The following is a 22,867-nucleotide window of genomic DNA, read 5'->3' on the forward strand; positions in this document are numbered from 1 at the left end:
TATTATTTATCATTCACTTAGTAGTTAGTACTTACTTTAATTATTTAATGTACTAATCATATAGTTATGAAAATCTGTTAATATTTTATATTATTAAAATAATTGTTTGATAACATAGGTTACCAAAAACTTTTAGCCTCAGTTTAAAACTGTTTTCCGTAAGTATACGATGATAAATTATTATTATTTTTGAATTATTCATCATTGAATTCAAGTTTAATACATTAGTGATCCAATTAATGATGAAAACCATTCAACACCTACTGTTAGGCACATAGTTAGGATTTTAAATCAAATAAATACAACTTAATCTAATTATTTCCAACGAATGTCAAGAATTGTCCACACTGTAAGGTTATATAACATAATATAACATTATACAATTAATTATCTATTTTATTGAGATCATTGTATCCAATACTTTGTGTCTTTGTATATAGATAATATAGACACTTACTAACATATTGACAGAACAGCAAGTCCCGTTTAACATTTATTATTTTCAACTTTAATACAAAGTAATGTTTTTTTTAAGTGTTTCAATGTTGAAAAGGAATGCTTTACTGCTGTTTTAGAAACTGGTAGTTGCCATACTTGAGTAAAAATTTACATTACATGCATCTAAAATATCTATAATTTCAGTGGGGTTTTTTACTACATTTACCTATTTTTTACACCATAACAAATATTCTAAGACAATCACTTTTGCAAATACACAATCTTCATAAATATGTTTTTAAATACATTTTTATTTAGAGGAAATTTTGGTGATGGGATTTCAATAGATAACCAAACACCAGTTTTGCTTAAAACAGTTATTCAAATTTAAAATGAGACTATCTATAGATGGTAAAATTATAAATGCTTTATAGTATTCTTACGGAGAGTTGTAATCATAATTCTCATTATTGATTTTTTAATAATGCGAGAACATAAGATGTCTGAATCAGAAAAAGATGATAAGAGCGCTAAATTTAATCTATGAGCCATGCAATGTACAATTTGTAATTTAATTAACTCTTAAAATTAATAATTTTATGTCAAAAACACTTTTATAAATAATCATAAATTTTATGATTTAAAAATTTAATATTAATGGAATGATGAGTTATAGGAATAAAACATTTAAATAAATGGCTATAAATAATTATAATGATGTAATAAATAATAATATTCAAAATATCAATTTAACTATATATAATGACAAATGACAATGATATTTTTATAAAATCAACAATGTTTTGGATACCCTGGTAATTAAATGTACTATAAACCAGTGGTAGTTCATGGTGTTAAAAATAGGTGGTGCACAATTTGAATTTTTTCCTCATTTGTATAAAAGGAGAAAGGCAGTGTTATTGCACACTGCTTGATGTGTGTATATTTCAAAACTATTTTTACTATAAGAGCAATAATATGTTCATAATATGTTAATATGTTATAGAAAAATAGTTTTTTGATAAATTTGCTTGTGCTGTGTTTACATACGTGCACCAACCTACAAGCCACCACTGCTATAGACAATTAATGAATATTATGTATTCTATACCTAAAAATGAACTAAAATTGCTGAAATTAAGTTTTTATGTAATAATATCTATATAAAGTTTCTTACATAAAAGATTAATACAAAAGTAACTATTATTAATCGCAAGGAACATATAAATGCTTTAAAAGAAAAAGGTATCAAATTAAAATACATAATAAAGTACTAAACATTTTAAATTAAAAAAGTAATAAAATACAAAACGAGAAATAAAATAAAAAAGTAGAACTTATTTTTGTTTTAGTTATGATGATCCATCCGCAACATCAAATGCAGAAATTCTTTGTCTTAACACTACAATGGCATTGTGCAGTTTTAGTGCTGGACCAAGAGGAATGTTTAATACATCTGTCAAATCTTTTTGAGTTAACATTAAAAATACATCACCATCAATTTCCTGTATAAAAGAAATAAGCGAATAAAGAATTAATAATAAATCTATATTAAAAATAAAAATAAAATATTTATCACCTGTTTCATAAACGATTTAGATATTTTCATTCGAACAGAAGGATCATCATTATCTGTGTAATTATCAGATACTACTATTTCGACAAAAGTAGCTACTTCTTTTACAGGCCATTTTCTTACATCAGTAGTAGTAAATATTGGTATACCGTGTAGCACGCTATGTCTGGTCCATGCATTAAGCCTTGGACGTTTAAAAGAGCCATAACCATAGCTTGTATAATCATTAATACCTCTAATTATTTCTAATTCATCCATTACTTCAACAGCTCTTTTATAAGTAGTTCTAGCACGAATGGCTTTACTCAAGTTTGAACTATACCGATTATAAATTATTTTAACAAAATATTTTTAGAATAGTTATTGATAAATATATTACCTGTAATTGGTTCTTTTTCTGGGGTTCATAAAATTATAGGCTTTCATTTTATTTAACTTCGATCTTTTTTTATTTTTAACTTTTGTAGGTACAACAGTACTCTGAAGATTTAAATAACTAAACATATATTTAAATTTGTATTAAAAAATAAATCATACATGTATAAACACACTCAATATAAATACAATTTTTTTTAATTACCTGGGAACTGAAGATAATAGACAGTCCTCAGGTCTTATTCTATCAGGTTTAGTCGTCACTCCAGAAATTAATTTTTTCCACGACTCAAATTCATATGGACATTCCTTAGCAAATACATGAGTATTTTTGGTACTATGTATATTGCCTTTACCATTACAACCAGGTACTCTACAAGACCAAAGTATTGCGTCCGCTAAAAATAAATATAAATGTTATAAAATTGTTTTAATAATTACAAATTTCACATTCAAGATTAAATAAAAATGTAAATTTTTTGTTCTTTTTTTTAAATGCAAATATGTAATTTTATATTAAAAATACATTAGATATATTGTTATAGAGTACACTACACCCAAAGATATATGGAGTTAGTAATACAATAAAAAATATTCTAGTTGTAAGTGTTGTAACTACCATTAATGAAAAATAAAGTTAAGGAGCTCGTAATTATGTACATACAAAAATAAAATAATTTGTTTTCATCTTCATAAAATAAATTGCGTAATATAGCCATCAAGGTTATACGCCGTTCACTAGGTTATACTAAAATAGCACACGATAAATATGATAGTATCACACTTATAAAATTTATAATTTAATTACTATTAAAAGTATTTATATAGTACTTAGTACATTACTACAGTATTACAGATATAAAAATGATATAATTGATGACATCTAGATTTAACCAAGATACCCTTGAGGCTTGAAGTAAAATAAATAATTGTTTATAAATGCCTTAAATAACATTAAAACCTTGAGAAGCTGAACATTCCGTGTTTCGAATTTAGAAGAAGAATTTTTTTAATCATTTGTTTATCTTTTGTCATCTTCTCATGTTTTCTGATAATTTAACTTAATTGCATTTATTGTCATAATACTCATAACACGTCTTGGTCAGTTACACATGTACCGTGTATCTAACGTAAAAATTATTAATAATTGGTATCTCTTAAATTCAACTTATAAGTTATGAGTAAAAAATACACACTGTCTCTTAAAAAGATTAATTTTAGTTTTAATATTACATTATGCCAACGATTGTTATAACAATACTGATGAAATCAAAACATAAAATTAAATTATTCAGAAGTCTCATATTATTATTTGTATTAATTAAATTTCCGATTGAATCACATTGTGTGTCGCCAACTCGATATAAATAATTTAAATATAACCTAAGTATTTTCATTTTTTGTCCGTATCAATTCTTGTAGTTATTACTTTTATGGTACCTGACAAAATATTTTTGTTAATAATTTAAAAAACAAGATGTATCACTCTAGTTTAGAGTTAATAATTATTCTTTTATACAAATGACTTGAGTAAAATTAATAGGCAATTAAATTAGATACTTGTTAAATTTTTATTTTATCCTTTAGAAAAAAGTTATTAATACTTAGAGTACTTAAGAAGTAATTAGAATATATTATAAATGTTAACCTTTAAATAGCTCAATTGGGTGATTGGTGCTTAAACACCATCCAAGTGGATGAATATTTGGACTGTCATCTTCAATCCAATATGCATAAATGGTATCAAATCCATCATAAAGTATTTTAAGTTCATCTCCTTTAACATCTACTACTTTAGCAATTCTAATTAATGAAGGATTAGCAATATCAACTACTTCAATTGCCATGCTATTTGTAAATTCTCGTAATGGTCTGCGAAAAAATGCATCTTCTGGTACAGGTTCACTATTAGTTTCACTTAAGTATTTAGTCCAAGAAAAAGGTTGTTTTCCTTTGCAATCTAAATAAATTACAGTTTTTATCTAATTTATTTTAATAAGAGTAAAAATATAAAAATACTGAAAAAATATTTACCATCATAACCCTTAGGTGCACATAAAGTTCGTCCATTTTTATCACACCATCCAACTGGATGTATATTAGTTGATGTAATATCTGTCCAGTAGTCAAAATCGTCTGTCCAACCATCAAAATGAATACGTATACGACTACCCAAAATATCAGCAATAGTAGCAACACATATAAGCTGTTTTGATGTTGTGCGGGTTAATTTATCTAAAGCTTCTAGTTTAGCTCCAATATAAAATGAATGATTTTCTATACGATTCTAAGTACAATAATTATATTATATAATACATTCATATATATATACATTTTTAGAAGTTAATTTAACATTGTTCAAATAAAAAAATATTGTTAAAAATGCAACTTACAGTATTTAAGGCAGTAGGAAAATTCCATTTTGGAGCAGGCGAAATACCAGGTAATTTAAGGTACTCAGTCCACTTGAATGGCCGATTATAATTTCTAGGTGGTTGTAAAGTGTGAAAGTTTTCTTCACACCATCTAGGATAAAACAAATCTGGGCAATTTGCATTTACCCAAAAATCATATAGATCTGAGTAGCCATCAAAATGTAACTTAATGCGATATCCTGGTGAAAAATCAAATCAAGTAAAATATATCTTAAGTATAATTTTAAAGTTAAAATAAAAACAAATATAATAATTACCACAAACTTCCACTACACTCATTACACAAAATAATGCTTCATGTTCTGGATCAATACCTTCTAGTCTTTGTCCAACTTTAAAAGGGTTAATATCATATGGGAAAGGATTATCAAATAATTTTTTTGGAGCAGGTATATAATCAGTATGTTGCAAATAACTCATAACATTCACAGTTTCTTGTTTACTCTGAAAAAATACAAGAAGGCTTTTACTTCTTACTTAAAATTTAATTATAAATAAATCATAATACATTTGTAAATCCACTTGATTTTGAATATTTTCTTTTATTTTGTGACTTTTGAAAAGAACTTTTTACAGTTAATGGTATTGCAGGTGGTGGCATCTTTAAGGACACATCATCAAGTTTTTCAGTTTTATCCGAATCATACACCAATACATTTTCTTTTTGTAAAGACGGTAAGCTTTGCTTTCTTTTATTAATTCTACTTCTCAATTTTGCTAAAAGCATTTTTCGATCAATCATAGGTTTTTTTAATATGTTTGTATTTTCCTGTGGTTTCTGTGGTTCATGAGTAGTCTTTTTTGTAGCCAACTTTAGTTTAGTATCTAAATTTTTACACCCTGGGCTACAATACATCATATCGATCATTTCAGGTTTGTATGCTATTGTATCACAATATTCATATTCACAACGAATAAATGGACCCTGCATGCCAGCTAAAAAATAAGGTTTAAAATGGATATTTTAAAAATATATAATAAGACATAATAGCATTTTATATGGAATATTAATAATTTATTAATATTGTTATACTTGATTTATTCCTTGGCATAATCATTTTAACAGTAGTTTGTTTTGACGGCAGCCTTTGGATAGTAGAGTTATTTGAATTCTTGATTGGATCTACGAACGATACTTTCTTGTAACATATTTTTTTTCCGTCATCTGTATTAATATTTAAATTCTGAAAAATGACAAACTTTAATCGTGTACTATTTTTTTAAAAATATTTAATATACCATACTTTTGGTGTATAAACTGTATTAGGAATTATTTTCAACATTTTATCACTAGGAATTTTAGCAATAGTACCGCAAGAATTAAAATCAGCTTTTTTTACAATTTTTACAAACAAATGTTTACCATCTCCGGGAATATTAGTATTCAGTATTGTTTTTGGTTGGTTATAAGTATTAATAGGTACTAATCTTACAGTTTTTTGTTCTTTAGTATTAAAATTACCTGTAATAAAAAAAAAAAAAAAATAGCTTATAAATGAGAATGTATATTATTATAATTCATAGTTTATACCAACCATATTTTTTGCCAGATAATGGTTGACCATACGTTTTGATTAGAGAATCTGGCTTTCGCGATAGTTGAATAAATCCAGGAATAGGACACAATTCTTTTTTAACATTTGTTTTTATTTTAGGCTTATCAGTTTGATTACTTATAATAACCACATTTGAATGATTATTTATTAAATCTTTACTAGTAATAGTATGAGGTATATGTTTTTTAGGTTCACTTAAATTATCAAAATCAGATAAATTTTTATTTTCGTTTGATGTTAGTTCTTTTGCTTGTTGATTATGTTTAAATTCTTTAGTATTTTCGCCAGTCTTAACTACTTTAGAATTTGATAGACCTATATGAGATTTACGTTTTCTATTTAATCTTTTAATAAATGAATTTTTAGAACTCTGTTGTTTAAGTTTAAAGTAAGAGTTTGATTCAAATAACTTATTAAAATTTATGTTTTTTCTAACAGGTGAAATTTTGTATCTTTGATTCTCAAATTCTTTGAACCTAATAACAAATTTTGATTCAATATTTTTTATTTTCGGTTTTTCAATTGTGTCGATTGTTTTTTCATTTGATTTTTCCGTTGTATTGATTATTTTTTCACTTGGTTTTATAATTGCATTGATTGGTTTTTCAATTGTATCGATTGGTTTTTCATTCGGTTTTTCAATTGTATTAAACTTTTCAACGACTGTCACTGGTATTATAGAATTTAATGGTTTTAACATAGGCGATGTAGGAATAAAAGACCGCAAGTTTGTGACTTTTCCATTTTCTATATTTGTTAATACATATTTACCTTGTTTTGGTGGAACTAGAACCATTTTTGACTTTAAGTCATTTGAAGAAATTATTTTGAACCTGGGAGGGTTTAATGTTGAAATCCCTTTATTATTAATAATATCAACAGGATTCAACTTGGGCGGTATTCTCGTAATAATTGAATTTTTTGAATTGATGTGTGTAGTTGAAGGTATTATAGAGATTGGTTTTTTAATTTGGCCAGGCATAATTGTAGGAACTATTTTCACATTAGACAAAACTGTTTTTGGAACAGCAATTTTTTCTAGATTAAATGGAAAATTATTTGGTCTTATAATTAGATTATTTTGATTTTTCTGAGGATTATTTAATACAAAAGTGGTTTTAATTATTTTCTTGACTGGTACCTCATGTGGTTGATATTTATCAGCATCAATTTTATCAACAATTTTTAAATTTACAGATTTTTTTTGTTCATGCACTTTAGTTGAAGTAGATTGATTTAATGGAGTAACTTCTATACCATGTTTTTTATTGTTATTATTCAATAAACTACTAACATCACAATTAGAATTTCGAAAACGTATATTACTTACATTCATAGTAGGTGAATTAACAACAGATATGGGAATCATGCGCTTTACAGGTATTTGTGAATTAGATATTTCAACATTATTTCTATTAACTTTTTGTTGATGTTCAGTATTTTTTTGTTCTTGTACTTTGGTCAAAGCAGATTCATTTAATGTGGTAACTTCTTTACCAGTTGTACTACTGCTGTTATTCAAAGTAGGATATATATTGTTTTCATTTATAACGGAAGTATCTGCAATAATTTGATTTACTGGCTTCTGTTTAGATATTTCAACATCACGTTTATCTTCAATTTTAAGGTTTTCAGTTTTATTTTGTTCTTGGAGTTTAGTCGAAAAAGATTCATTTAATTTTGTAATTTTAGTATCACTTGTACTATTACTGATATCCAATGAACTACTTATGCAGTGAGGTTGTACATTGATTTTAACTAGTTTAGGTGTATTTCCAACAGACGTAGTTGCAATTATTTGTTTTACTGGCTCCTGTTGTTTAGATAATTCAATATCATTATTATCGCCAATTTTAAAATGTTTAATTTGTTTTTGTTCTACTTTAACTACAGTAGATTCATTTAATTTGGTAACTTTTGTACCACTTGTATTACTGTTGTCATTTAATGGACTACTACTGTAGTTATGTAAAATGTGAGGATCTTTTAACGAATCTAAATCCATAATAGTTTCTGTGGTTTTATCAGATTAAAAATTATTCATTTCTTCAGTATGATTACCTTATTATAACCTGAAAAATATTATAAGTTGATTAAAATGTCTAATAAATATTGTATTACTATAAATATAGTTTTTTCAATCATGAACAACAACCAGTTACCACCATAATATGTAAATCAATACTTAAAATACATGTAATAGGTATAGGTGATTACTTAAGTAGGTATAATAATATTATTATTTTTAACTAATTATAAAAAATATAGAATATCTAGTATAAGTTAAAGTACCTAATCTTAATTCCAATTTAACTGAATAGAGTAAAATAATTTATGTCATAATTTTAGATTAAAAATGAATTTATAAAAACAAACTAATTCATAAACTTACATACAAATACTTAGATCATTGAACACATAGAAATACTGTAAGTAACATTTTTTGCATAATATTTTTATGTTTTATTGATTAGAATATAATTAGAAGAATGATCTTAATTTACATGTTTTATCAAAGAATTTTTTACCATAATTACATCAATCATAACTTTGTCCTTTTAAATTCAAAAAACAAAAATAAAAATAAAAATATCTACATTACTTTTATTACATATTTTTTTTTGGGATTATGAAATTCGAAGAGGCAATAATTGACTAGTTAAATCCTTATTAGATAGATGTATAAATATAAAAAGATCAATGATAAATGGTTTCTAAATTATGTAACTTATTATTAGGTTTGGGATGACCTTAAGAACTCTAAAATAAAATGCGTGCAAATATCCCTTTAAAATAATCAGAAATAGTATTATAAAATGCATTAATAAAATTATATAATTTATCATTCATTTTAAAATATAAACTTTAATTTATATACTTTTAAAATAGAAATTTTACACTTCATATTTGAGTGTTTGCATGTGCTATGACCAACAAACTTTATACTCATTATCGACTATGGGCAATTGCTTACTAGTATATGTTAAGTATATATAATATGTTTGTGCTGTATGAAAGAACATAATAATTTAATAAAAATGAATAACAATGTATAAATTTAGAAAAGTATATCAAGTAATGTCTAATATAACAGCTAACATGTAATACTACCTAACAGATTAATAAAGCTATGCACATGATTTAAAGAAAAATATGTCAGTCATAAACAGGATTTGTAAGTTTATACATTTGTTTGTTTTTTTACCTACTTAAGAAAAGATTTGATAACTATTGATAAAAATTGTATCATAGCTATATTATAGGTATATAAACAATAGCTAGATAAGTATTACTGAATTAGTTACCAAAACTAAAAAAAAGTAACAAATACCATTAAAATAAAAAATAAATTTTTTTTCCAATTTTTAAGCTATGATAAATATAATTTAGAATGCATTTTTTGAGATTTTTTAGGGCATTAAAATCCCAGCTCTATTCATAACAATAGTAATACAAAATATTACATGATAAGTTTAATGGTGCATATTTTAGAATATTTTGACATGTTTGGCATATTATGGTAGACTTTTTTGAATAAATAGCAAAAATTATTTTTTTATACATTTAATTTACATATTTGTTTAGATTTATATTCATTTTTTTGTATAACTATATGGGTTTAAAACTTTTACAAAAGTGACATAGAATTATTGTTATTGATTAAAACCATAAGAAATAAAATAAAATTTTTAAAAATGAGTGGATATTTTTTAGTATTTTAAAATTTGATTTTTGTCTGTGAATATTAAATGTAGGTAGTCTTAGATTTTAAGTAATTAAATGCATGTTATATTATAATTTTTTAGTGCATAAACTTATGAATCATGGTCATACATTCTAACCTTTCTTATTATAATTATTGTGTAGTATTACTTTATAAAAATACGTAAGCAACACATGTACAGAATTAACAGAAAACATTGTGATATTGTATCTTTTATTTAACTTGTCAATGGCTGTATAGAGTAAAATATTCTACCAGTGTAATAATTAATATTTGAAAGGCAAATCTATAACTCCAAGAAATTTATTAAAATTACACTATAATATAATTATAGTACAGTTATTTTTATTAAGATCAATTTAAATTTGATCAGTTTTTTGGGTACATTTTACAGTTTGGAAAATATTAACCTCGTGTGTTTAAAAATTACTTTTATATTATAATTTGATTATACTTTATCAAATTTGATAACTCAATTCTTATTACATAAAATATTTTAGAAAATTCCACAATCAAGTTTAAAAACTATATATACATATCATGCAAGCATTAACTGGTTAGTTAAGGAGTTACTATGTCCAATTTACTAAAGGCAAACTGGTATTGTAATGAAATATACGAAAAACAACAAGCAACGTATGAAGATATCGTGATTGAAATTTTTCAGTGATCCAAAATGACCAGAATTTCAGAAATGTTGAGTCTTTCGTATTTCATTGACAACCCAAAACATCTGTCGGGATTTTTAAATGAAAAATGTAAGTATGAACTCACTTGAAACAGTTGAAACGTACTTGAACTGCAAACTAATAGACAATTGTGTAATTTGCAGTTGCGATACGTACTACTACAATAAAAGACGCAAATATTTTCAAGACACAAATTATAAACTGAACTCGACAGCAATAACAAAAACATAAACAGTCGTAGATTAAACCTAATCTTCAAAATTATTTGTCGTTAAACGAAACGGCAAACACTACGACTAGATAGTAGATAGTAAGAATTATTATAATTGCAGGAAGGTGTAATATGTTTTACGAATGTTCTCCAGAAATCAGCTGATTTTACCTGAGATTCTTCTGCGCTATCTATCTATTAGTATAAATAATAAAGACTTATAATTTCAATCTTAGATCATATTATACTATGTATGGAGCCACGGCGTATTATATCAATACAAAAAAATATTGCCGATATTGCGACGAGTCTCTTGATGAGACGTTCAATCTACGTATGCGCAATGCAACTCCTCGCATATTTATTCATACAACGGATACTATGGATAAATATGCGAGGAGTTGTATTGCGCATGCGTAGATTGTGCGTCTCTTCAAGAGACTAGTCGCAATATAGCAATATAGGCAACAAAAAAAATACGCCGTGGCTCCAACCATAGTATATTATGATCTAAGGTTTCAATACTTGATGGTAAAAATATTTGTGATATTAAAATGCCACCTAAAACAACCATTATCATACATTTTTATTAGTCGTTTTATAAATCCATTGGGAGCGCTCTACGATTTTTAGTAAAAATTTAGTAAATAATCATTAATCGCATCGATTGTGTTTGTTTTGGTAACGAATAACGAAAATCTGAGCGCACGGCAGTGCGCCAGGCCAAGTTACAGCAATGCCAGTGTATCTTTACACGAACCAATTCGCCCTTTTTTTCTAACCCATATATCTCTGTTTTCTCTTAAGATAAACTTTTGAAATTTAAAACACAGATTAACCTCTAGTAGCTTAGGACGCTGTAAGAAAATGAGCCCTTAATATTGTGCCATTTCAAAATGGCAGGATTTCAAAATTTGCAATATTGTTATTACTGACTCACTGACTGATCATCAAAATTATAAGACACTTCCCGTATAGCTAGAAACGTGAAATTTGGCACACAGGTAGATTTTACAGTGTAACAAAAGGGAAAAATCTAAAAATTAATTTTTTTCAAAATTAATGCCTCTCCAGAGTGTATTTCTTAACACGTTCAATGCCGCGGCTTATTCGCCGTACGTTACCGCGTCGCCGCAACAAATTTCCGCCCGATCGACTATTCTAGTATATTATGTTATTTGTCATATATTCCTGTTACACCTTGTATATCATTTTAGAACCTACACATATATTTTCTTATACTTTATAACTAATAATATTATTTAATATATTATACTATTTTATTGTAGTTTAATTTTATATTGACGATAAACTGCTGCAGAGATACATATATAATATCATTGAAAAAATTATATAAATATGTTTGCTTATAAATTATAAATAATATTTTAATTAAAATCTACTAGATTGTGTATTTCTAAACGTATGAAGTGGCGTGCTTAACACGCATAAACGTTTACTTTCAAACAGCGTTACAATATGGTAATAAGCAATTGTTTGTAGTTGATTTATATATATATATATTTATAAAACATAATCATGTTTTCGTTTTTTTCGTTAATTAAAAATATTTGAATAAAAATCCAAAAATCACTTACGTTTTAACTACTAAATAATAAAGGTATAGGTACACAAGACCAATGAATAACCAGCGGCGAATGCTGACTCTGATGTATGGGCATGCTAATTTATCATAATGTATTCATAGTTCTATTTAATTTATAATAAATAAATAATACACAAATTTGTATTGATTTATAAATAAGACTTTAATTTAATATATATTATATACAATATCACTTACTACAATACTTAAATAATTGTAATTGAGACTTGACTAACTCTTTTAACTAAAATGAAAAAAATTGTCATTTGCTCATACATGTAAATTTTATAAATTACGTTGACAAACCGCAACAGAATGAGCATGCCCTGGGTGATTAATACGCGGCTGCTAGTAGAGGGTGTTGTCTCGGAGTAACTGGTTTTTTTTTATAGCGATAATAAGGGTCGTATAGCTTGCGCATACATCAATCGCATGCTTTGTCATTAAATGTTAGAATTAAGACAAATACAGATACCTAAGTATAACAGAAATAAATGAATTAATGTAACACATTTTATTTTTTTTAAAACAATTATTGATTAAAAAATAATTTTTGTATTTTGATTAATAACGTTTATATTTCTAAGCATACGGCGCATGCTAAGCATGCCTGGAGAATTTGCCACTGCTAATAACGAATGGGATGACTAGTCCTTAAACATTTTAGCATGATTATTGCAGTATATCTTATTTTATCTGTTAGTTAAATAAGTGTGCGGTTTTAACCACTAGAAGTTTAAGGTATTTTGTTATACAATGTCTGATTGTGTGCAATTTTCGGATGCAACCTAATTTATATACAGTAAATATACAGATACCATAAATTATTTATCCATTAAATTCATTAATGATAAGATTTTGATATTGGTTATTATTATTTATATCTATCATACCTAATTTGACATGGGGTTGAATTTTTAGAATTTACAGATAATTATATTTATTAATTAATCATTGACCATTGTCCATTGATATCAAATAATCAAATGTATATCAACCTAGGTATGGGCACAATTAATACGGTGCATTTAAATATTACATTATACATCGAACATCTATGCACATGTGTTGATAGTAAGTTATTAAGACTACTATATAGCTGCCGTTTTTTAAGCATTTTTATTTAAACATTGTAACATGATAAATTTATTGCTTTTATAGCTGTCTTTATAGTTTTTATATTTTTCATTAAGTATTAGTAACTAAATTCGTGAACGTTTAATAGAAAATTCTATTTCAATTATTTCAATTAATAATTATTGTACAAAATATCTACCTACAATAGTTAATTTAAATATTTGTTTCATATTATTATTATTTATCATTATTATAACTAATTATCTTAAGAATTTTGAATACGAAAACAAAAACCATAGAACTTTGAAATTTTTAGGTGATTATTTTCAATATAAAATATAATTTTCAAAATATTTTGGTTCCTTTAAAATTATTTAAAGGCAATTGACATTTTTTAAAACAAGTTTCCTAATAAGTTGTTCATTAAAAAATATTGAGAATTATAAATTATTTTAGTTTTTTAGATTACTCTTGACGTCCAGAACATGAAAAATGTTAAATGCTACTATAGGATATTATATTATTGTAGATAAAACTGATAATAATCAAGACACTAATTTAATTGAACATAATAATATTATTATTAATGTAGAAATTGCTGCTATGTTTCCAATAACAAATGTTTAAGTAACAAATTTAATTTTTAAAAAAAATAATGGATAAAAAGTACTCAGAAAGTCAAAAGATACTGATAATGATTTGGAAATTATTCCAAGTAATTAGTAATAATAGTAGTAGTTCATCAGAACCATGTACAATACTCGTACTTGGCTTTCCCAATTAGAAAAATAGAATCTTTTAAATACAGTTTCTATAGTAATAATAACATAAATTTGTTAAATATTAATGATCTACTAATCCAGCAGTTCCCTGTAAATACCATGAAAGGTAGGAGAATAAAACCTTTTTTTTAAAATTGCATTTTTATGTAGGTAAATATAAAAATTAAGTTAGATAAAATAAAAAAAAGAAACAAAAGATAAAAAAATCATATTTTTGTTCTCATGAAAATTGGTAGAAGTATTGCTTGTATTAGACTTGAAGCCATTAATATTATACTGACAAAGTAAGATGCAAATACTGTGTTTGCTGTACCAATGGACAAACTTGTGAAATAGACAGCACAAAAATGATAACATCAACAAGCTGTAGAAAATAATATAATTATAACTATGAACTTAAGCCAATTATTGAAAACATCTATTCATATCAAATAATCAATAATACAATTGTTATAATATATTAGGTACATTGAATATTAGTTAATATGAATGATTATATCACTTAATCAGAATCAAACAACCGCGGTTGTAGCTAAAATCACTAAATAAGGTTTAAACAATAATTTACTTGGATTGTGTACCTAGGTATTTGAGAGTAAATACAGTTAGTCCAGTTCTCACAAAAGTATTACAGTATTTATTAATTTATGTTTAGTACTATATTGTAATAACATAATTAGTAAAAAGACAACAACTATTTTGTCATTAATAACTTATAAGTACCAATTTAAAAACATCATAAGGAATTTCATCCATTTTTTTTATACTTATCTTTATTTATTTTGATTGTAACATATGTTGCGCTTCTTCAATGATTTATATAATTTACGTCTACCCGTAAGACAATTTTATAGATTTTTATTAATACAAATGAGTGTATTATATATTAATTATAAATTAAATAGAACTATAAACTATAATACATTATGGTAAACAAGCATGCCTACACTTTGGAGTCAGTATTTGCCACTGATTATAATGTACTATAATCTGTTAGTTGATCAGCAGGGGAACTCAGAGATGATTCTGATATTTTACAGAAACGATTTTGGCTCATAAATTATTAGCATAAATGTGAGTTAAGGACATAAACCAAATACAAATCACATACGATCATAGAAGTGTAAGACAAATGGTTTAATAATCTATACTTATAAGTTATTAACATAATACATTATTATATACCTTCAAACGATTGCTTCAGAATTCCACTGATCTCATCAGCGCGTCGAAACGATTACAGCAATCACAATTTAAATGTTCGAGGAATCAGCAGGTTATGTGTTTTCGCGGTCAATGAATTAATCAAGTAAATAATTTATATTCGTCAACAGAAAATGCACATCACTGCGAAAGCATGGTTAATGAATAGAACGGAAGCGAGTAAGCGAAACTTATAGAGCCGCAACAGTCCAACGAGTAGGTAATAGGTAAACAGCCACTGTTCCAGTATCGACTATCGACCGTCTTCGCAGAAGTTGCTCGTTGATAGTTTGTGATAAACTCGTTTCTTCCATGACCGAGTTTCTGCTTGGAGGTGAACGCATACGACCGACTGTGTCGATTCGCTTAGAACCTCCGACCTCCGTAATAACTATTAAGCGTAGATAACATAGAAAAGAGATTAAAGATAGATAAGTGATAACTTATTGTGTCTAACAAATAGGTAATAATGTATTAATGTGATGAATTAGTCCATCTGAACCTAGCCTAAGTGATTTATATTTTATACCTATTTGTCGGACGGTCTGGACACAAATAAACGTGAAGTGAACAATTACAATGGTTCTGCTACATTAGGTGTCAAGCGAAGCGTATCTAGTCACTGTTGAAAAAGAAGTCACTAAAATGTACGACGTGTTATGTTTGTATAATTGAATTCATTAATAAATGTAAACGATTCTGAGCGAAGACCGTTTATTATCTGTATTACTAAATATATTTTATGACATAATAGTATTGCCACTAAAAATTAATTTATTCCAAATTATTTAAAAGCTGTTTAAAACCAATAAAATCAAAACATAATGTCCATTAAAATGCTTTTGGACTTAGAAATGAAAAATCGTGAACTTAAATCATGTACAAATAAAAAAAAATGATTCGAGAATTAATATTTCTCTGTGTATTTGTATTACTTTCTGTATAAAATTAATTACATTTCTTATTAATTTCAATATCAATAATAAGTCCATGTAATATATTATATTGTCAATTGTTGACTTGTGTTAAAACATTACTAAATGAATTGGGAACGAAATGGTGATGATTTAAAATTTAAAATAAATATGTATCCATTACAAATATTATTTTTACGGATTAATTACATTTTGTTTTTTACTTCTCAGTACTTGAAATGGTAATGTGTTGAATATTAGGAAATATTATTAAGGAATTAAAGGATTTATACTTATCAAAAATAATTTCCACTATAATAGTTTTAGTTCCTTAAAAAATGTTCCACCTCAATTATGTAATGCATTAGCTACATTTGTTATATTAGTATGTTACTACAAACTCTGGTATTCTACAATAATATTTACTTACTTTTTTTAATTTTATAGAGAAATATAAATCTTATGTTAGGGTACTAAAAAATAAATGGACACTATTAAAATTGTTTTTGTTTAATATACATTAAATAATTAAACATACAAGAACATATAAAAACAAATTTACAAAACTATAAATATATTCATTATTTATAGCCGTTGAAAAAGTAACCATAATTAAAAACCAACCAAAAATATTTAAATTTAATTAAAACTGAAAATTTGTAAAAAAAATATAGCAGTAAAATTTCAAAAAAGTAAAACATAAACACTAAATACTAAGGAAACACACAATTGTAAAAATTTGAGGCAAAACTTAAGTATAATAATAATATTAACAATATTATTTTAAGCAGTACTAAAAATAGATTGATAATTATAACTTATAGTTTATACTAATACATTATGACTACAGTTTAAAATAATAGGTCATACAAAAAATGTGTATTGTTTTTGTAATTTATTTATTTATTGGTAAATACAAAATATTGATTAATATTATTGTACAAGATTAGATGGGATTTGTATTCAAAAGGAACATAATATTATACAGTGGACTTTAAATTGTCTGGAACAGTTCAAACGTATCCAAATATATAATAAAAATTCGGTTATAAGAATCACCACCTCGGATATAAGACACAAATTTTGTAAAAAAAAAAAAAAAATTGGTAGAAAAAAAATATGTTTGTTGGTTACTAATGGTTTCAACATATAATCTGATTTCATTTATTTACTTATAAGTAATATTATATTATATATTACTAATATATATTAAAGTAGATTAAAGTAAAAGCAAAATAAGTAATATAATAAAATATTAAATTATTAAAAATTATGTTTTTTTCTCATTCTGCTAAAAAGATTCATTCGGTTATAAGATTAACTTTGTGCTGGGCCCAAAGTGAATCTTATAAATGATGTCTACTATATTTAAGAAATATTGCATACTTAATTCCCTGTTACATCTTTTTTTAAATATAATTTTTCTAGATTTTTAATTTTTATTCACTATTCATTTAGTGTGTTCAAGTAAAAGTTAGTAGCTGTCAGTTTGAACTATAAAAAAAATTGTCTTTAATGGACATATATTTACAAAAAACAAATAAAACAAAAAAATTGCTCAAGATACAATGAATAATAATTAGCTATGATCAGATAAAAGTTATGGATCGAGTTAAATTTTCTCAATGTACATGAAAAATTAATATATATACATTAATATTTTCAAATTAATCATGTTATATTTATATTAATCAATAGTTGAAATATAGATGTACATAATGGCACTAAAAATAATTCAAAGCATACAATTATTAAAATAATAAAAAATGACCAAAAGCAGTGATTTTAAACGATTAGATTTCATTTTATCTAAAAATAATTTTTAGTAAATTGAGAGATAGCATTTTAGTGTTATAATATGACTTTATTTTTAGTAGATACCTATTTGTTCAAGAAAATATTTTAGATATTTACTCTGACTTCTTTCTACTCATAACTAATCAGAAATAAGACTTATGTATAAGCTATGAAGCAATATTATTAAATAATTATTTTACAATTAAAGATTGTTAAAAATATATATAAATAAACATAAATGTAAATTATAAAAATATTTTTAGGTAGAAACTAAAAAGTATTCTAATATTTTCAAAACCCTTAAATGGTAATTGGCAATAAAATTTACAGTTTAATAAAAATTATTTTCTTAGTGAAATATTTAAAATATTTATTTAAATTACTATTTTGTTTAATTTTGTTTTGTACCTTACGTACGAGGTAATCAAGGCGTTAAGGTTAATTATAATACTTTTTACCAATAAAACATTTTTACATGTAAATTTTCATGATTTGAAAATATTTTAAGATTAAATTTGTGGTAGACTGACTACAAATAGTAAACATACAGTAAATTCATAATAAAGTTATAATAAATATAATATTTGATAAAAAAAAAATAAATTATAATATTAATAGTACTGTAAAACATTATCAAACATCTTACAACTATACACAAATATATTTTTCAAGCATATTGTATTTTCAGTGGCATAGCGAACTGAAAATTTTCCAGTAAAGAAAATTATGCCAAGGACTCGCCATCCACTATTGATGTAAAAAATGGTGGGAAGAGTGACTAACATAAAATAATATAATTAATGCATTTTAATTGAATATCATATTAAATTTACAATTTAGGGACTCATTGACTATTCTCTATCCTTTCAAAAAAAATCTCAGATGATATTGCCTCGGAAATTATCATTTGTTGTTGTGTCATTGTGTATTTTTACTGCAAGGTATCACATAAGTTTACAGTTTATAATAATGAATTTTAACTAATATATAAAGATTAATAACACTTATTTTGGGATATCGCTACCTTAACAGCACAATTAAATGTATACTGGTTACTAGGAACTAAAATATAATGGACTGGTATCATGTGGTGAGGAGAGGGGTAGAGAAACTGGCTCTTACCCATTCTTTGTGCTTTGAATGTAAAATTAATTAGTAATACAAATTTAATTGAGATGGACTTAAACATAAATGTATATAGTTCTATAATTATAATTTTAAATAATTGAAGGGTCAGTGGAAATAATATACTATAGGTAAAGCAATTTTGATATTAGAAAGATAAATATAACTTCTATTCCTCAAATGAATTAGGTAAAATTGATGAAAATGTAATGGCTGAACATTTGGCATAAAAAGATACAGCACAAATTGATAATAATTTAGATGAACTACCAGTAATAAATGAAAACAAATGTAACATATTTATGATGGACTGTCGGGCTATCAAGTATGTATAAGTTACAGTGTTATTTAAATTATTGTAATAAATTATTCAAGAAAACTAGAAGTACACAATATGGCCGTCTATGTAGCCACAGGTTACTGCAAAAATAATTGGTGTCACAAAAGGGATGATGACTTGGAAGCATTAGTATTCATGTTTTTTGTTTTGAGTAATTTAGAGAAGTATTGTTCGAGTAACAAAAAATCTATAGTAGTATATTCTGATGGTCGTGGATACAAAAATAGAAACAAAAGTATGGATTATATTTTAATCTATTTTTCTATTAAATACCAAGTTACACTTAAATAACTTGTGACGATCCACATTGCTTAAATGAAAGGGTAAAGATAATTATTTAACTTCTAATTGTATCCAAATTATAAAAGTACCTAAAACAAATCCAATTGTTTTGAAGCAAATTGACATTTTTTAGCTAGAAGTTTCATCAGGTTCTACAATTCTATAAACTCTGGAAGCTCAAATGATGACCCTGAGGTAAAGGATCAAAAGATCAATTCAATATAATTCCAAAAATTGAATCATTTTCTATAAATAATTAATGTTTGATGAATCCAGAATCTCATACAGTATTGTCTATAGGAAAGAAAATGTGATGAAATTAATCTAGAATAAACTGTATAAAAATTCTATTTCCATTAATTTATCAATATAGAAAGATAAACTTAGGAAATTGTTAACACAAGGTACCTATAAATTTTACGATAATATGAGCCATTCATTTACGCATATAAATAATAAAGCAGCATTTTCAACCAAATCTTACAAAAAGTTGTTTTTTATTTTTTATTTTTTTATTATTAATTATATAATATTTACCAAAGAAATCCAAACTGGAATAATATTTTATAAAATGTAGGTTGGATTTTTATGATTTTGCATATTTGTTTCTAGTGTAAGCATTTAAATGAGTTAGATATCATTAAGATTCAGGAAAAAAATTATTTTGCATAAAAAAATATATTTTAGGGGGTTAGAAAATATTTGAATAGACTAGAACTTATTAAATGTAATAATTGATTTTTTTGGCATAATTTTTTCAAAAATGTATAACTATCATTTAAAAATTATCAATATTAATTTTTAATAATAATAAAGGAATTATTTAAAATATTATTGTCTATCTATTCATTTTACGAGGTGTCATTGAGATAATTGTTTTTTGTTTTACAAGATTTTGTCTCAAAGTTGCAACACCACATTACTTATCATGATATAAATAATAATACTAAGTGGATAATCCGGAAAAAAAATTTAAAAACCTACATTAATTTCATTTCTTAACGTTTAATTAAATATGTAATGTAAAATTATAAAAAAAAAAAAAACAGAATATACATTGAAACTGGTTGATAAAGTAATAGTTTTGTTTATTGTCTCCTTGAAAAGTAGAAAACATGAGATATAAGTTGATCCTGTGAAGGTAGCGATATGCGCATATCATTTTGACTGATAAAATTCTTAAAATATGCATTTAATAGTTAATATTTTAAGTTAATTAACTGTTAAAAAATATAATTTTTCCAAGTAAAAATAAACTGCATGTATAACAAAAAACAATATCAAATATTTTAGTTGTAATTTATAATTTATTTATAATTTATATTGTATACAAATATATTATAATCTGTGATCATACTTTAAGTTTTGAAATGTTGAAATTTATATTTGAAATGTCGTATAATAAAATTACCAACTTTTATACAACTGCATCCATGAGTGTAAGTGCTTCTGCAGCCGATACACTTAAACAGAAACACGAATTGGAAACAGAAAATAGTCAAATTATCGATTGACCCCCTCTCCCCATTCAACATTCCTGAGCACTCCACTGTTTATTGATACCTATACTCAGATACTCTACAACGTCATTTGGATGGAAGGAGGTTGACAAGGTGGCCATTTGCCTTTGCCTGATTTTAAAAGTAGCCCGATGGGCCGGTGCCAGGTTGTTACCGTTTAACCACTATTATATTTTATTAGCGCAAAATATATGCCAATTTGTATAATATTTTCAGGAAATATTAATGTGTACTAAGAAATAATTGTCACTATGATGCATTTTTAATTAATAGCTGATAGTTGGAATATATTTATATTCAGAACCACGAGAGGAAGTGCATGTATGTATATGTTTGTATGTGTGTGTGTGTTTTGTGAAGAAAAAGGAAGATAATATTGCCTTTCTAAAACCTAAAATTAATACAAATTCTAAAAACAATAACCGATTAGTACTCTTATTTATCATTGATCTCGGACTTCAGTTAACTTGCGACAGTTGTGTATGTTAAACTTGTAAACTATTATGTATTTTGTTAATTTAGTTGAGTTCATACATATAAAATTAATTTTTCATGATTTGTGTTTACATTAATATTTTAATATGGAAAATATGTGCCTTAATAAAAAAAAAAAATGGAAGGCATGACTAAAAAATAAGATTACTGTAAATCGCTCAAGAATCGAAAATAATTTCTGGTATGTTCATTAAACAGACAAAACTTGAACCAGTAAGCAATAAAAAATTTAAAAAGTATAAGTCAAAATAATATTAATTTGAAAATATATCGTATAATATTATATTTTAGATCAGTGTTTCCCAACCGGTGGTCCGTGGGTCAGTTATAGGTGGTCCGCGGTACCTTTCTTCGTTTTCTATAAAAAATTATCTATTTTTTTTTTAAACAGCGAAAAATATTTTATTTCACCATAATATACGGTTATCTTATCGTTGTTTCTGTCGACGACCGATAAGTATTTTCCATTTTTATAAGTATGTAGGTATCAGGGTAATAAGTAGAGCGCGAATTTCTATGCAATTGCATATTTTTTCCTATTAATATTTTTGGATTTTTGTCAGTTATCTCCACGAATCATCATAATTTGAAGCTAATGGTGAAATTTTTTTTTGCATATTTCTGCATATTTAAAGGTTATTACATATTTTTGCATATTTTGGCAAAATTCAAAATTTTTTGCATATTGAAGAGAAAATTTAAAAAAATTTTAAAGAATGTAT

At 25.3% G+C, this 22,867-nt stretch overlaps 1 protein-coding gene across 1 annotated transcript; it reads right to left on the reverse strand.

Annotated features, from left to right (window-relative positions):
• Positions 1-1,130: 1,130 nt before the first annotated feature.
• LOC114126611 (uncharacterized) lies at positions 1,131-15,944 on the reverse strand. Its single transcript, XM_027990601.2, has 13 exons — positions 15,655-15,944; positions 6,360-8,452; positions 6,069-6,286; positions 5,858-6,008; positions 5,333-5,760; positions 5,082-5,268; positions 4,783-5,003; positions 4,424-4,676; positions 4,038-4,349; positions 2,595-2,787; positions 2,394-2,510; positions 2,018-2,330; positions 1,131-1,943 (listed from the first exon to the last, which is right to left on the reverse strand). The coding sequence occupies exons 2-13, from the start codon at positions 8,383-8,385 to the stop codon at positions 1,791-1,793; spliced, it is 4,572 nt and encodes a 1,523-aa protein (XP_027846402.2). The 5' UTR covers positions 8,386-8,452; positions 15,655-15,944; the 3' UTR covers positions 1,131-1,790.
• Positions 15,945-22,867: the final 6,923 nt, after the last annotated feature.

Source organism: Aphis gossypii, chromosome X, assembly GCF_020184175.1.
Source record: "Aphis gossypii isolate Hap1 chromosome X, ASM2018417v2, whole genome shotgun sequence".
Classification (NCBI taxonomy): Eukaryota; Metazoa; Arthropoda; class Insecta; order Hemiptera; family Aphididae; genus Aphis; species Aphis gossypii.

Bases quoted from the DNA above. Each gene is read 5' to 3' on its own strand.
- LOC114126611 (XM_027990601.2), bottom strand. From the start codon at position 8,385: ATGGATTTAGATTCGTTAAAAGATCCTCACATTTTACATAACTACAGT. The intron at 6,287-6,359 runs GTTGGTATAAAC...TTTTTATTACAG, and splicing joins ATTATCTGGCAAAAAATATG to GTAATTTTAATACTAAAGAA. The intron at 5,004-5,081 runs GTAATTATTATA...ATTTTTCACCAG, and splicing joins GAGTGTAGTGGAAGTTTGTG to GATATCGCATTAAGTTACAT.